Source organism: Triticum dicoccoides, chromosome 6B (assembly GCF_002162155.2).
Source record: "Triticum dicoccoides isolate Atlit2015 ecotype Zavitan chromosome 6B, WEW_v2.0, whole genome shotgun sequence".
Taxonomy (NCBI): Eukaryota; Viridiplantae; Streptophyta; class Magnoliopsida; order Poales; family Poaceae; genus Triticum; species Triticum dicoccoides.
Window position 1 is genome coordinate 627,738,280 of NC_041391.1, and position 13,338 is coordinate 627,751,617.

General features: G+C 43.8%; 1 protein-coding gene across 1 annotated transcript; it reads right to left on the reverse strand.

The window, feature by feature from the left end:
- Window positions 1–344: 344 nt before the first annotated feature.
- On the reverse strand, window positions 345–7,194 carry LOC119324757 (putative transcription elongation factor SPT5 homolog 1). The gene is made up of 21 exons (XM_037598532.1): window positions 6,849–7,194; window positions 5,622–5,866; window positions 5,379–5,522; window positions 5,151–5,312; window positions 4,988–5,071; window positions 4,586–4,656; window positions 4,130–4,487; window positions 3,898–4,053; window positions 3,708–3,805; window positions 3,576–3,624; window positions 3,342–3,494; window positions 3,073–3,216; window positions 2,892–2,991; window positions 2,590–2,760; window positions 2,471–2,519; window positions 2,300–2,391; window positions 1,720–1,789; window positions 1,441–1,504; window positions 1,143–1,359; window positions 951–1,048; window positions 345–832 (listed from the first exon to the last, which is right to left on the reverse strand). Exons 1-21 carry the CDS (start codon window positions 7,192–7,194, stop codon window positions 590–592), a joined length of 3,114 nt encoding a protein of 1,037 aa, XP_037454429.1. The 3' UTR covers window positions 345–589.
- Window positions 7,195–13,338: the final 6,144 nt, after the last annotated feature.

Below are 13,338 nucleotides of genomic sequence, written 5' to 3' on the forward strand. Positions count from 1 at the left end.
TAAATACACTAGGAACACATCAATGTGAAATTTGGAGGGGGATATAATTATTTGTGGTTTTGAGCTTAGAGGCTTCTTTTACAATAAGTTACTGCAAGTTTTCCGCTGGAGGCGTGGATCCTATTGGACGGTACCCTAACTCAGCTCACTTACATAAAACTGCTTCCATCAACTGTGCCTGCACTGCCACGGGTTCTGGAGCTTGTATTGAGAACAAGTGAGAGAATGGAAACCAATGTCGTATCGGGCAGACTTGAAAGAGATTCTCCAGGTTTTATTAGAGCAGACCATACGAGCAAATCCCAATCCCAAAAGTTTAAATATGAATACAAAGTGCAGAAAGATAAACCGGGATGATGTGTCATGTCAGGATTAGAAAGATCAAGCATTCCCGAGTATATCTCCGGGCAGGCATCTGGAAATCTACATCACATAATTCACATGATACCGAACAAGTGGGATTAAGAACAATCAATCTGACCGGTTAGAGTGATCTAAAATTGCTAAGTTGACCAAAAACATGTATTTTTCTTTCTAATTTTGCGGCCTAGGACAGTTAAGATAACACCTAACAGGTGAACCAGCTATCTCAAGTTGCTAGTTTGCCCAAAATCACCAGGTCTACTATTTTCATGTCAAGCGGGTTTTCCACCCGGACAATCCCATCAGACCCGTCGACTCCTACCAGTCTTCCTATAACTCCACGCATGCTGCCATTCATTATCTTGACCCTGTCGCTCTTCTTCGGCCTGATGATCTCGAGCTCGTCTGGAAGAGCTGTTACTTCATCCCCACTCCCTGATGGCCCAAGTGCGACACGGCAAGATCCATCCTGCAAGTTCAGACTCCCGGAGATGTTAACACCGGAAAAAAAAAAACAGCACCAAAGAAACATGTGGAGAAACAACTTCTGCATGCACTTGTAACAACCATAAATGAACATTACATACCAGGAGTACTTCCTTCACCACACCATTGGTGGAACCATCTCCTCTGGACACATTGACGCAAACATCTGGCAAGAGCCAATTACTGCCGCCCTCATCCCCTGAAAGCATTTTGGCAAAAGGTATTCACAGATGTGCACACAAAGTGCTGGTTTCAATCCCATCCCGGTTGTAGATGAAAGGGCAAGGGCAAACCTATCATTGGAGACATTGCATCCATTCCAGCATTCCCTGGGGTCATTAGCTGGCCACCAGGGGTTCCAGGCAAATAAGAGGCAGGAATTGGGGTCATTGGTTGAGCACTAGGTGTTGGAGCGTTGAATGGAGCATCACCAAAGCCAGTTCCAGAGGTACTTTCCCACCCTGATCCAGGAGTGGGGGCATCAAATGGCCTAGCTACTGGAGTTCCTGGCTGTGTGTAGAAACAGCAATACATTTCGGTAGCCAACACAAGGATAAACAATTTTCAAAGTTAACAAGAAGCACATGGAACCTGGTAAGCTGGACTGCTCCCCCAAGCGCCCCAAGTGCCACGATTTCCATCTTCCTGGTTATCCCTGATCATATAATTAGAACACAATCAGCAACCAAACAGACCATCAAGATTAACTCCAGTAAAGTTTCAACACTCCACTTCGCAACAGACAAGGTTGAAATAGTTTCACTATGGGGCAGGATAAACAAAACATCTGAAGCTGCTTTATTCTAAATTTCAGGATTTCAATTCTGCAAGCCCAAGTAACCAATTTGTTCTCCAAAGAAGTATACCAACCTCGGTGGACTCATTGGTGCCCAGGCTTGATTATGCATAGGAGTTTGCGATCCATCACAAATTGGTGTCGCTGCGCAAATTCAATTAACTTGTTACCATGGAAAAGGGGAATAAGAAACAGTACATGGTACAATGAAATGAATGGCACCGAAATAGGCGATATGATAGGCATCTGAACAGGAGAGGGCGAAAATGAACAAATAGCACCAAAATGATTTGCAGATCAAATGGGTGAATGACCCAAGAGAGCCAAAGTGGCAATATAATGACTATTCAACTTCAAGTACAGAGAACACAAGAATTATTTTGATGTAGGTGCAACTATAGTAATTCCCTCCTTTTCTAAATGTATGGCATTTCAAATTCACGGAAATTAGAAGTCACTGTAGATAGTGTGTAATACAATACTATAATAAAACGTCTTAGCAACATATGTGATAGAAATTAGTAGTCAAAGTTGCATGTTGTTGAATGCTCACTACACCTATGTCCAGAACGGTCGTAAGTGCATCTTGTACAAAGAAAAAGTGATCTAGGTAATCTCAAATTGAACCATAACAAAGAATGTAAGCAAGCACACCTCCAGGTTCTCGCATTGGAGTTTGAATAGGATACAATGGCGTTCGAGATGGGTGCATAGGTGTTTCACTGCCCAATGAATAACGAGATTCACTGCCAATACAACTGGTCAGCAAATGAGAAAATGGTACCAAACAGCTTGTTAAATATGGTTGATCAAAAAGAAATTTACCGGAATGGTGTCCCAACATTCGCTGTGTCAGCAATATCCTCTCTCTTAACTATATGTTTGCAGCAAGGTTAGTCGTCAACAGTAGACAGGCAACAACAATTGTGACAAAAATTATTCACCTGTGACAATCTTCATAAGTGAATCAAGCTCCACACGCACGAGTGCACCATTCACTTCTTTAACACGGCCACGATATCCTTTGTAGGGACCAGATTTAATTTTGATGCATCTACTCACCAAGGCATCATGCCCTCTGCCACCACGACCACCTCCTCCAAACCTTCCACCAGCTGTGTTAGATAGGAGGGGAGTGAATTATTACATCAGCATAAAGTAGTGTAAGAAATAGACTTCGCACAAGATGCAGCTGACTAAAACTAATGGCAGAGATAAGGAGCATCCAAACTATCAATATTCGTACAATTCATGTAAGGTCCTCTCGGCGGAAGCCCTCCAGGAGATTGCAAGATCCTTGCTGGAGATCTAAAAGCACCAAGCCGTGGATCTGCTGTATCAACACCCTGAAAAAACAAGTAAACTGAAGGTATGATGGCATGTTCTAGGTACCAATAAAATTTAATTGAGATAATCAAAGCACAGACCATCCTGCTGCTGTTGACAACCGATCCCCCAACAAGGACACAAGATTGTGCTTTTGCACAGATAAAGCCTGAATGTTCAAGGTGGTGGCGGTCATGTATAAAACATATCCCTTTGTGTATATGTTCCACAGGTCCTTGCTTTCCCTAATGTGAACAGAAAAATAAATGTTTGTTAGCCTGTGATAAGAAGATTAAATTGAGACAACAGAATAAATAGACATTGTGAGAGAAATAATCAAAACACGAGATAACAGGCAAAATGTACACACCTTGCATGGCCCCTCAATGACCCTGACAATATCCTTAGTGGACACCGTGTTATTCCTGCTATCTTTTGCAGATGTGCGCCGATCGATTTTGTATTTTATTTCTCTCAGTTTCACAAGCACCACTTCAGGTTTATCAGGCACTCCTTTGAGAACCTAATTATACAAAAGGGTCAATACATATAACTATACGTACAAGACAATCAGACAGATGAATATTTAGACAGTTCTGCTTGCCTGAAATGCTTCGCTTTCCACCCTTACAATCACACCAAATGATAAATTGCTGAAAAGGGAAGAAATGGTATAAGTTGTTTCGTAGCCGTTAGACATGATGGGTAGCAACCTCACTAAAAATTCTGGGCTTACTCAAGAAGGACAAGATCATGCAATTCATAATCACCAATTCTGGTAAGCCCCGTCGTGACCTCAGAACTCTCCACAACATGATCTGCAAACACACGGATCTGCAGTCACAAAAAAGAGTTAAACATACTACAAAATATGTTTAAACAAAGCAATTTCCAATAGATGCACAGGTGTACCAACAATTGCTCACATGTTCTTTGCTTGTGTCAGATAAAATAGTCAAGACATGTCCTTCCACTTTAACTACCATGCCTGTCACACCTTCTTGAACACCAAAAACCACTTTTACATGGTCCCCGGGATTGAAATATTTGCAGAGATCTTTCTCACTGAAGGCAAGTGTTTTCTGCATGGTACAAAGAGATGTTTAAATTTTCTAGTCCAGTTGATAGTAGTATAATAAATTCACTGCAAGTAATTACCGGAAGATCAGATTGTGTTGGTGTTGGTCGGATGTGAACAATAGAATCCTCTACTTTCTCCACACAGCCCCTTATGTCCTTGAGATCACCTTTAACAACAACTACAGCATCGCCTTTCATAAAATGTCCCTTCTTCCTGCTGAGTGTGGACAATCTAGCCACATCTTCATTCACGTCATCACCAACTCTCCCGAATTTCTCCAATTCATCAAGTGATGGCTTAACATTCTGTGTGCTGATTGATTTTATCGAGACTATTTTGCGCAAGAAACCATCTTCAAATTTTAAAGCGCCAACCATCTCAAAGTATTCCCCAGAATCTCTATCTCTCCTCCGTTCTACAGGAATGTTCATCTCCCTGTGTTCATTTAAGTTAGAAAAAAGAGGAGACAAGATACATAAATAAATAAAACTGAACTATCATTTGATAGCGAAAGGATGAAAAGCATTAAGCACCTCGCCTCGTCGGTACTAAATAACCTTGGCGGTGGAATAAACGACTTCTTCTTTGCAACCTTAAGACCTTTCTGACAATACAAAAGTCATATCATGCTAAGTCATCCAGCAAGCAAGCACAATACGAAGTATAAACACGCATTCTACCAAGAAGATAGATTGATAATTAAGAAGTCCTTCAATAAGTTAAAATCTACTAATTCCATTTTTGGACACAGCAGTGCATGGAACTTGTGAATCATATGGGAAAGAGAACCCAAACTTGAAGTACTATGTTCACAGCGGATGCAAGACGATATATAAAACGGCATGTCAATGAGCTCAACCCACTGATAGAAGTGTATGTTACGTTGAAAGGTGACAGGTAGAAAATCACGATGAATGGCAACTAGCATAACTTACCAATTTATCTGTCAAAGCTTGTAAATCTAATCTAGGAATGACCTTCACAGTAACCTTTTGGCGCACATCATCAACTTCGACAACCTGGGGGTAATCAAAATAAATAACTGGGCAATTGACAAATATATACTAGCAACAGCCAGGGAAACAATGATGACCATACCTTAGCAAGATCCCCTTTATATATACCAAGCTTCAACCTGACCCATGTATCTATTGAAAGATCAGCAGACTTACTCGTGACAGAGAGAACATCAGTCATTTCTTTTGTAGGAACCAGAAGTATTTTTGCTGAAGAAAAGATGTTCCGCAGACCTTTGCAAGCCTGCAATGAAGTTTAGTTAACATCCCTTATCAAGAAGACTAGAATGTCAATTTACGCACTGGTTACCTCCTTGACATGGGCTTCTTTCTCTGCTTCAACATAAATGTAATTCTTTAGGTGTTCCAATGCAACGACGGACTTAATCTGGAGATCTTGCCTATCAATGAACTTTTGCATTAGACAAAGGGCTGTCTCTCGCTCATGTCCAATCTGACGTCATAATTAGAACAACAATGAGATTCAAATGGTACAATGAACAAATAGCAGAGCTGTGGCAAGAGCTTAATTTTCCTAGAACTTGCAACCTACCGCACATTTCACCATCCAGAGCTTTGGATCATTCACTGATGGCAGGAGAGCTTGCTGTTCAACCTCGGTTAGACCCTCTTCATCAAAATCAGAGTGTGATTGCGTTCTATATTTCCATTTTAACATCTCTTCCAAGTTCTCCATATCATCTGCATCATCCATTGGATTTGGATTGAAATGACGTCTAGAACCCCTTTGCACATCCTCGTCAGGATTATCAGCCCGAGCATCATCATCAATAAAACCTGCCGAAAAGCAAAGGAGCGTAAGTCACGCATTAACACAAATAGTCTTGCTTTTGCATACTACACAACTCAACCCACAGATAGGCAAGCACAGAAATTTTTTAATTCGAAAGGGAAAGTAAAAATGTTATACTTGAATGGCAGAAATAAACATCCATGTGAACATAACTCAGGACCAATGGCAAGAGTACATCCATAAAGAAACTGCAGTTGATGATCGACTAAACATCAAATTCCACACCATCTAATCTTAAGAAACATAATGGTTACATTGAGCTTGAAGTAACAAGACTATATCAAAAAAATTACATAAAAGTGCCATCTGGGCATCGAAACCAAAACTCTTGATCATATAAAGGTCCCTAGTAATTTCTGGAGGATATGATTCTGTCCATCATCATGACTACAATGCTGGTTTGGAAAGAGCCAGACAGTTGATTGTAACGACAATTTCCCAGGTATATACTGGGTAGGTCTAGCCATAAGTGGCAGGAAGTAATAAGTTTTAATGGAACATGGACTTTGGTCCTTCACTCCACACGACCTCCCATTTATGGCCAAATTACGAAATTAACACAGTTCGCACTAAATTCCACTGATGGTTCACAACAGGAAAATAAGAAGCATTGCATAAAACATTGCCGCTGATGGTTCACATATGGTTATCGAGCCTAGCCAACACTGAAGCAACAATAGAATGTAATTCAAGCCGGATTGACCAACAAACAACCCAACTAAGCACCCTCAGCATTTCTAACAGGGGCAACGAGTCCCAAATGCAGGCAGGGAACTAGCAACGGCGATCACAGAAATCCTCGATAGTGTAGAAATGCTGCGGAACCAACGACTGGGAAGCAAAAATCCTACACGAAATCGTCACTAACCCCGGCGAATTTGGATACGGGAAACTAAACATGATAACGATTCTGCTACCCCGGGTCCAGGCGCCGGCGTACGGCCGATAGGGCAAGCGAGCACTCACCTTCCTCGTACCCGTCTTCCTCCTCCTCCTCGCCGTCGTCGTCGTCGACCTGCGCCATGTCGTCGATCAGGATCGACCGCTTCCTCTTGCTGGGCCGGCGGCCGCGGCCGCGGCCGCCCTCCTCGTAGTCGTCGTCCTCGTCGTCGTCATCCTCTTCCTCCTCCTCCTCCTCGTCGTCGTCCTCGCTGGCCGCGTCGTCGATGAAGCTCGCGACGCCCGAGCCCTCCCCCCCGCCGCCGCGCAACCGCTTTTCGCCCCTCTCCTCCTCCACCTCCGACTCATCGGCCTCCTCCTCCTCCTCTACCTCCTCGAACTCCTCCTCCTCCTCGCGGCCGCGGCGCGACATTGCGGCGGCTAGGGTTTCGAGCGAGCCCTCCTCGCGGCTCGAGACGCGCTGCGGCTGGGAGGGTGGCCCCGCGTGGCAGGGCGGAACCCTCGAGAGGCGATTGAGGCCTCGGCGGGGCTGGGGCTGGGGTGGGTGGGTGCGAGCAAGCGAGAGCGGGGAGCGCTTTCGATTGCCGGCAAGGTGAGAGGGTATTTAGCACTGTTTCAAATAGCCCGCTATAGCTCCGCTATAGCACGCTATAACGTTTAAAAAAGGTCTTGCGCTAAGAGACTTTGGTCCAAACAAATGAACAAACATTTTAAATAGCGCGCTATAGCTCCGCTATAGCACGCTATAGCATTTGAAAGAGGTCTGGCGCTAAGATGCTTAGCGCGCTATTTAAAACTTTGGTATTTAGCGGCGAAACCGACTTCTAGCGAGGAGGAACGCTGAGTTAATTTTGGTTGGGTGGGCCGGGCAGGGCCGTACATCGGCCGTGCGCGCGTAGGAATTGGCTGCTTTAATTCGGCCGGGCTCCTGCAATTTATTCGGGCGCCCTATGTCTCGCTTATAGCGAGACCTACGGGACTTACAGCTTGAGATGGGCCGGCCCATGTGCGCTGAAGGAGGGTTTTTTCCGTCTTGATATAAGTGAGATATAGTCCCCGTGCAATTTATTCTGCTTCCGGATCATTCCTCAAACAGCCATTAGCTTGAGTGCTCCTGGCCCGTCCCCCAGACGGCCCACCTCACCCCGATATGTACATCTCGGCCAACCCTCTTTTTACAGTTGCTATCTCGGCCTACCTTTTTCTAGAGCTCAGCATCTTGGTACATATGTCATGTGGGGATGATGGATATGTCGTTCCGTTGCAAAAAGAAAAAGAAAAAAAAATGTTGTCACTCCAGGATTTTTGTGTGCACTGAGCAGCGACACCTTCTTTTGGAATACTATCTACCTCCTCCGTCCAATAACTAGATCGGGAGCGCGCCTTGGCGCGAGGGTGCCGGTCCTAACGTTTTGATGAAGCAAATAGTGCTAAGTTAGTAGGAATCTGGGTTTACCATATGAATTCAAACATGGTATAACAAAATAAAGTGAAAAGAAACATTCATTTGTGAGAAGAAAGACATAATGGAGTTCAATATCGGCATGGGATTATAAGGCAACATCGAGTTGAGCATATTCATAAGACCATAAAAGATAACTACTCGTCATTAAGTACGATACCAAAAGATTAGTATGGGAGAGGAAGTAATAAAAGTAGGAACATAATGCAGAACCCTCTCCTCCACCTCCGACTCATCGGCCTCCTCCTCCTCCTCGCTGCCGCGGCGAGACATTGCGGCGGCTAGGGTTTCGAGCGAGCCCTCCCCGGGGCTCGAGATGCTCTGTGGCTGGGAGGGTGGCCCCGCATGGTAGGGCGGAACCCTCGAGAGTCAACGCGAGAGCCGATTGAGGCTTCGGCGGGGCGGGGGTTGGGGTGGGTGGTGCGAGCAAGCGAGAGCCGGGAGCGTTTTCCGTTGCCGGTAAGGCGATAGGGTATTTGGAAATTCCTATTTGCCGCATTTTGCGGCAAACAATCGACCAATCGCACACCCGCTGACACCAGATAGATAGAATGGGCAGGCCCAGCTGAGGGTGTGAGCAGATGGTTTTGTGAACTTTCTGGAAGGTTCCTGACTAGTTTTGGGAACCTTCTAGAAGGTTCCTAAACCGTTTTTTCTTTCTTTTTGCGTTTTCACAGTTTTGTTTTTATTTCTCGTTATTTTCGTTTTTATCTATTTATTTATCTTTTCTTTTCTTTTTCTCTTTTCACTTTTCTTTACTGTATCTTCTTTCTTTTCTTTTCTGAAAATGTTCAAAATATTAAATAATTGTTCAATTTTTATAAACAATATTCGAAAGTTTCCAAATTTGTTCATGTTTTTAAAAATCATTCGTGTTTTCGTGAAAAATGTTTGGAATTTCTAAATTTGTTCAAGTTTTCAAACATGGTTCTGAGTTGCAAATTTTATTCAAGTCTTCAAACATTGTTCTTATTTTCAGAAAACATTCAGAATTTCCAAAATTGTTCAGGTTTTCCAAAAATGTGCTGAGTTTCAAAATTTTATTTATGTTTTCAAAAATTGTTCACTATGTCAAAATATGCTTGGAATATCAAAATTTGTTTAGGTTTTTCAAACAATGTTCTGATTTTCAAATTATTGTTCACGTTTTCAAAAATTGTGCACAATTTCAAATGTCTGGAGTTTAAAATTTTGTTCATATTTTCAAAATTTGTTCATCTTTTCCAAAATAGTTTGAAATGTTAATGTTTGTTCTCATTTTAAAAACTGAAATTCAAAATTTGTTCCAATTTTTCAAAGATTGTTTGTGTTTTATAAAAATATTTTTGAAAAATTGTTCAGAGATTCAAAAGATGTTCGCGTACTAGAAAATGTTCATAGATTTCCAAAATGTTCATTTTTTCAAATTTTGTTTGAAATTTTCAAAAAATGTGTCCATTTTAAAAAATTGTTCACATATTAGAGAAGTGTTCGAGATTTGAAAATTTATTCATGTTCTTTTTAGAAATGGAATGAAAATGTTTAGAATTCCAAATTTTATTTTCTTTTTCAAAACAATATTTGACATTTATTTATTTATTAAAATCACGAAATGATCAAACATTTTTGTAAAGATTGTTTTAAATGAGCCGCTTCGCTGAGATCTTAAAATGCTCGTGCTCTTTGTATATCAGAAACAACAATCAGCTCCAGTGTTTAGTAGCACGCGTTGACGACTCACATGCCGCGAGTTCGATCCCTGTCGACTACTCGCTAATTTCATTTTTTGGCTTGGCTCTCCTTCGTTTCCTTTTAGTGGGCCGGCCCAGACACGGGGTCCTCTATGCGTCTGCTCACTGTTGGACGCAAAGAGCGTCCAATAGAAGCTCCTATCATGCTACATGTGGCGAAACTGACTTATATCGAGGAGGAACGCTGAGTTAATTTTTATTGGGTGGGCCGGGCCGTACATCGGCCGTGCACGCGTACGTTGTCTGATTAATTTGGTCAGGCTCGTACAATTTATTCGGGCGCCCTATGTCTCGCTTAGAGCGACACCTACGGAACCCTTGCATCAAGGCAGCTCGAGATGGCCCAGCCCAGGTGTGCTGGAGTCCACATCCTCGGTTTTTTTTCATCTTTTGTTTTATTTTATTACAAAAATATATTTGACATAATGTTTTGAAAAGTGGTAAATGTGAATATAAAAAATGGCGAACATGTACATGAAAATGTATACAAAAAATATGCTATTTGTGAAAAAAAATGTCCATGTATTTAAAAGAATGTTAATCAAGCTTTTGAGGAGGTGTCGTGTTGTAATTTTCCTAATCTAGCAGGCGCCACGAGCCACATGACTAGGGAGGCGATCTTCTTCCACTGATCTCAGCCGGCCACGGCGCTGACCCCTCTCCCTCTGGCTGCTGCTCCAGCGGCAGGAGGGAGGGAGACCCCGTTCCTTCGTTTTGCAATTAGGGTTTGGATTTGTAGGTCGTGGTGCGTCGTTGGGGTGGTGGGAGCAGCGCCCAAACGAATAAATATGCCTTAGCTCCACTCCCACATAGCGATGCCCTTCATGGCGGTGTCTCGGAGTTGATGGCATCGTGTGTTTGCCAATCCTTCAGATCAGCAGCGTTAGGGTTCCTATATGGTGTCTACATGGAGGCGGTGGTGAGTCTATCGGGAAATATGCCCTAGAGGCAATAATAAAATGATTATTATTATATTTCCTTGTTCATGATAATTGTCTATTGTTCATGCTATAATTGTGTTATCCGGAAATCGTAATACATGTGTGAATATATAGACCACAACACGTCTCTAGTGAGCCTCTAGTTGACTAGCTCGTTGATCAACAGATAGTCATGGTTTCCTGACTATGGACATTGGATGTCATTGATAACGGGATCACATTATTAGGAGAATGATGTGATGGACAAGACCAAATCCTAAGCGTATCACAAGATCGTGTAGTTCGTTTTGCTAGAGCTTTTCTAAATGTCAAGTATCATTTTCTTAGCCCATGAGATTGTGCAACTCCCAGATAACGTAGGAGTGCTTTGGGTGTGCCAAACATCACAACGTAACTGAATGACTATAAAGGTGCACTACGGGTATCTCTGAAAGTGTTTGTTGGGTTGGCACGAATCAAGACTGGGATTTGTCACTCCGTATGACGAAGAGGTATCTCTGGGCCCACTCGGTAATGCATCATCATAATGAGCTCAATGTGACCAAGTGTCTGGTCACGGGATCATGCATTACGGTACGAGTAAAGTGACTTGCCGGTAACGAGATTAAACGAGGTATTGGGATACCGATGATCGAATCTCGGGCAAGTAACGTACCGATTGACAAAGGTAATTGTATACGGGATTGATTGAATCCTCGATATCATGGTTCATCCGATGAGATCATCGAGGAGCATGTGGGAGCTAACATGCGTATCTAGATCCCGCTGTTAGTTATTGACCGGAGAGTCATCTCGGTCATGTCTTCATGTCTCCCGAACTCGTAGGGTCTACACACTTAAGGTTCGGTGATGCTAGGGTTGTTGAGATATTAGTATGCGGTAACCCGAAAGTTGTTCGGAGTCCAGGATGAGATCCCGGACGTCACGAGGAGTTCCGGAATGGTTCGGAGGTGAATATTTATATATGGGAAATCCAGTTTCGGCCATCGGGAAAGTTTCGAGGGTCACCGGTATTGTACCGGGACCACCGGAAGGGTCCTGGGGGTCCACCGGGTGGGGCCACCTATCCCGGAGGGCCCCATGGGCTGAAGTGGGAGGGGAACCAGCCCCTGGTGGGCTGGTGCGCCCCCCCCCTTGGCCCCCCCTGCGCCTAGGGTTGGAAACCCTAGGGGTGGGGGGCGCCCCACTTGGCTTGGGGGGCAAGCCCACCCCCCTTGCCCCCCCCATCTAGATGGGATATAGAGGGGCCGGCGCCCCTCCTAGACCCCTATATAAAGAGGGGGGAGGAAGGGCTGCGCACCCAGCCCCTGGCGCCTCCCGTGACACCTCTCCCTCTCGCTGTGCTTTGGCGAAGCCCTGCCGAGATCGCTGCTGCATCCACCACCACGCCGTCGTGCTGCTGGATCTCCATCAACCTCTCCTTCCCCCTTGTTGGATCAAGAAGGAGGAGACGTCTTCCCAACCATACGTGTGTTGAACGCGGAGGTGTCGTCCGTTCGGCGCTAGGATCTCCGGTGATTTGGATCACGACGAGTACGACTCCCTCAACCCCGTTCTCTTGAACGCTTCCGCGTGCGATTTACAAGGGTATGTAGATGCACTCCTCTCTCTCGTTGCTAGATAACTCCATGGATTGATCTTGGTGAAGCGTAGAAAATTTTTATTTCCTGCGACGTTCCCCAACAGTGGCATCATGAGCTAGGTCTATGCGTAGTTTCTATGCACGAGTAGAACACAAACTTGTTGTGGGCGTAGATGTTGTTAATTTTCTTGCCACTACTAGTCTTATCTTGCTTCGGCGGCATCGTGGGATGAAGCGGCCCAGACCGACTTTACACGTACACTTACGTGAGACAGGTTCCACCGACTGACATGCACTAGTTGCATAAGGTGGCTAGCGGGTGTCTGTCTCTCCCACTTTAGTTGGAGCAGATTCGATGAAAAGGGTCCTTATGAAGGGTAAATAGAAATTGGCATATCACGTTGTGGTTTTACGTAGGTAAGAAACGTTCTTGCTAGAAACCTATAGAAGCCACGTAAAAACATGCAACAACAATTAGAGGACGTCTAACTTGTTTTTGCAGCATTTGCCTTTGTGATGTGATATGGCCAAAAGTTTGTGATGAATGATATATATGTGATGTATGAGATCATGTTCTTGTAATAGGAATCACGACTTGCATGTCGATGAGTATGGCAACCGGCATAAGCCATAGGAGTTGTCTTAATTATTGTATGATCTGCATGTCAATGAATAAACGCCATGTAATTACTTTTCTTTATTGCTAAACTATAAGCCATAGTAGTAGAAGTAATAGTTGGCGAACAACTTCATGGAGATACGATGATGGAGATCATGATGATGGAGATCATGGTGTCTTGCCGGTGAGAAGATGATCATGGCGCCCCGAAGATGGAGATCA

Coding starts and splice junctions, on each gene's coding strand:
- LOC119324757 (XM_037598532.1), bottom strand. CDS start 7,194: ATGTCGCGCCGCGGCCGCGAGGAGGAGGAGGAGTTCGAGGAGGTAGAG. Junction 3,625..3,707: donor CATGATCTTGTCCTTCTTGA/GTAAGCCCAGAA, acceptor TTCCCTTTTCAG/CAATTTATCATTTGGTGTGA. Junction 2,392..2,470: donor AATGTTGGGACACCATTCCG/GTAAATTTCTTT, acceptor TTGTATTGGCAG/TGAATCTCGTTATTCATTGG.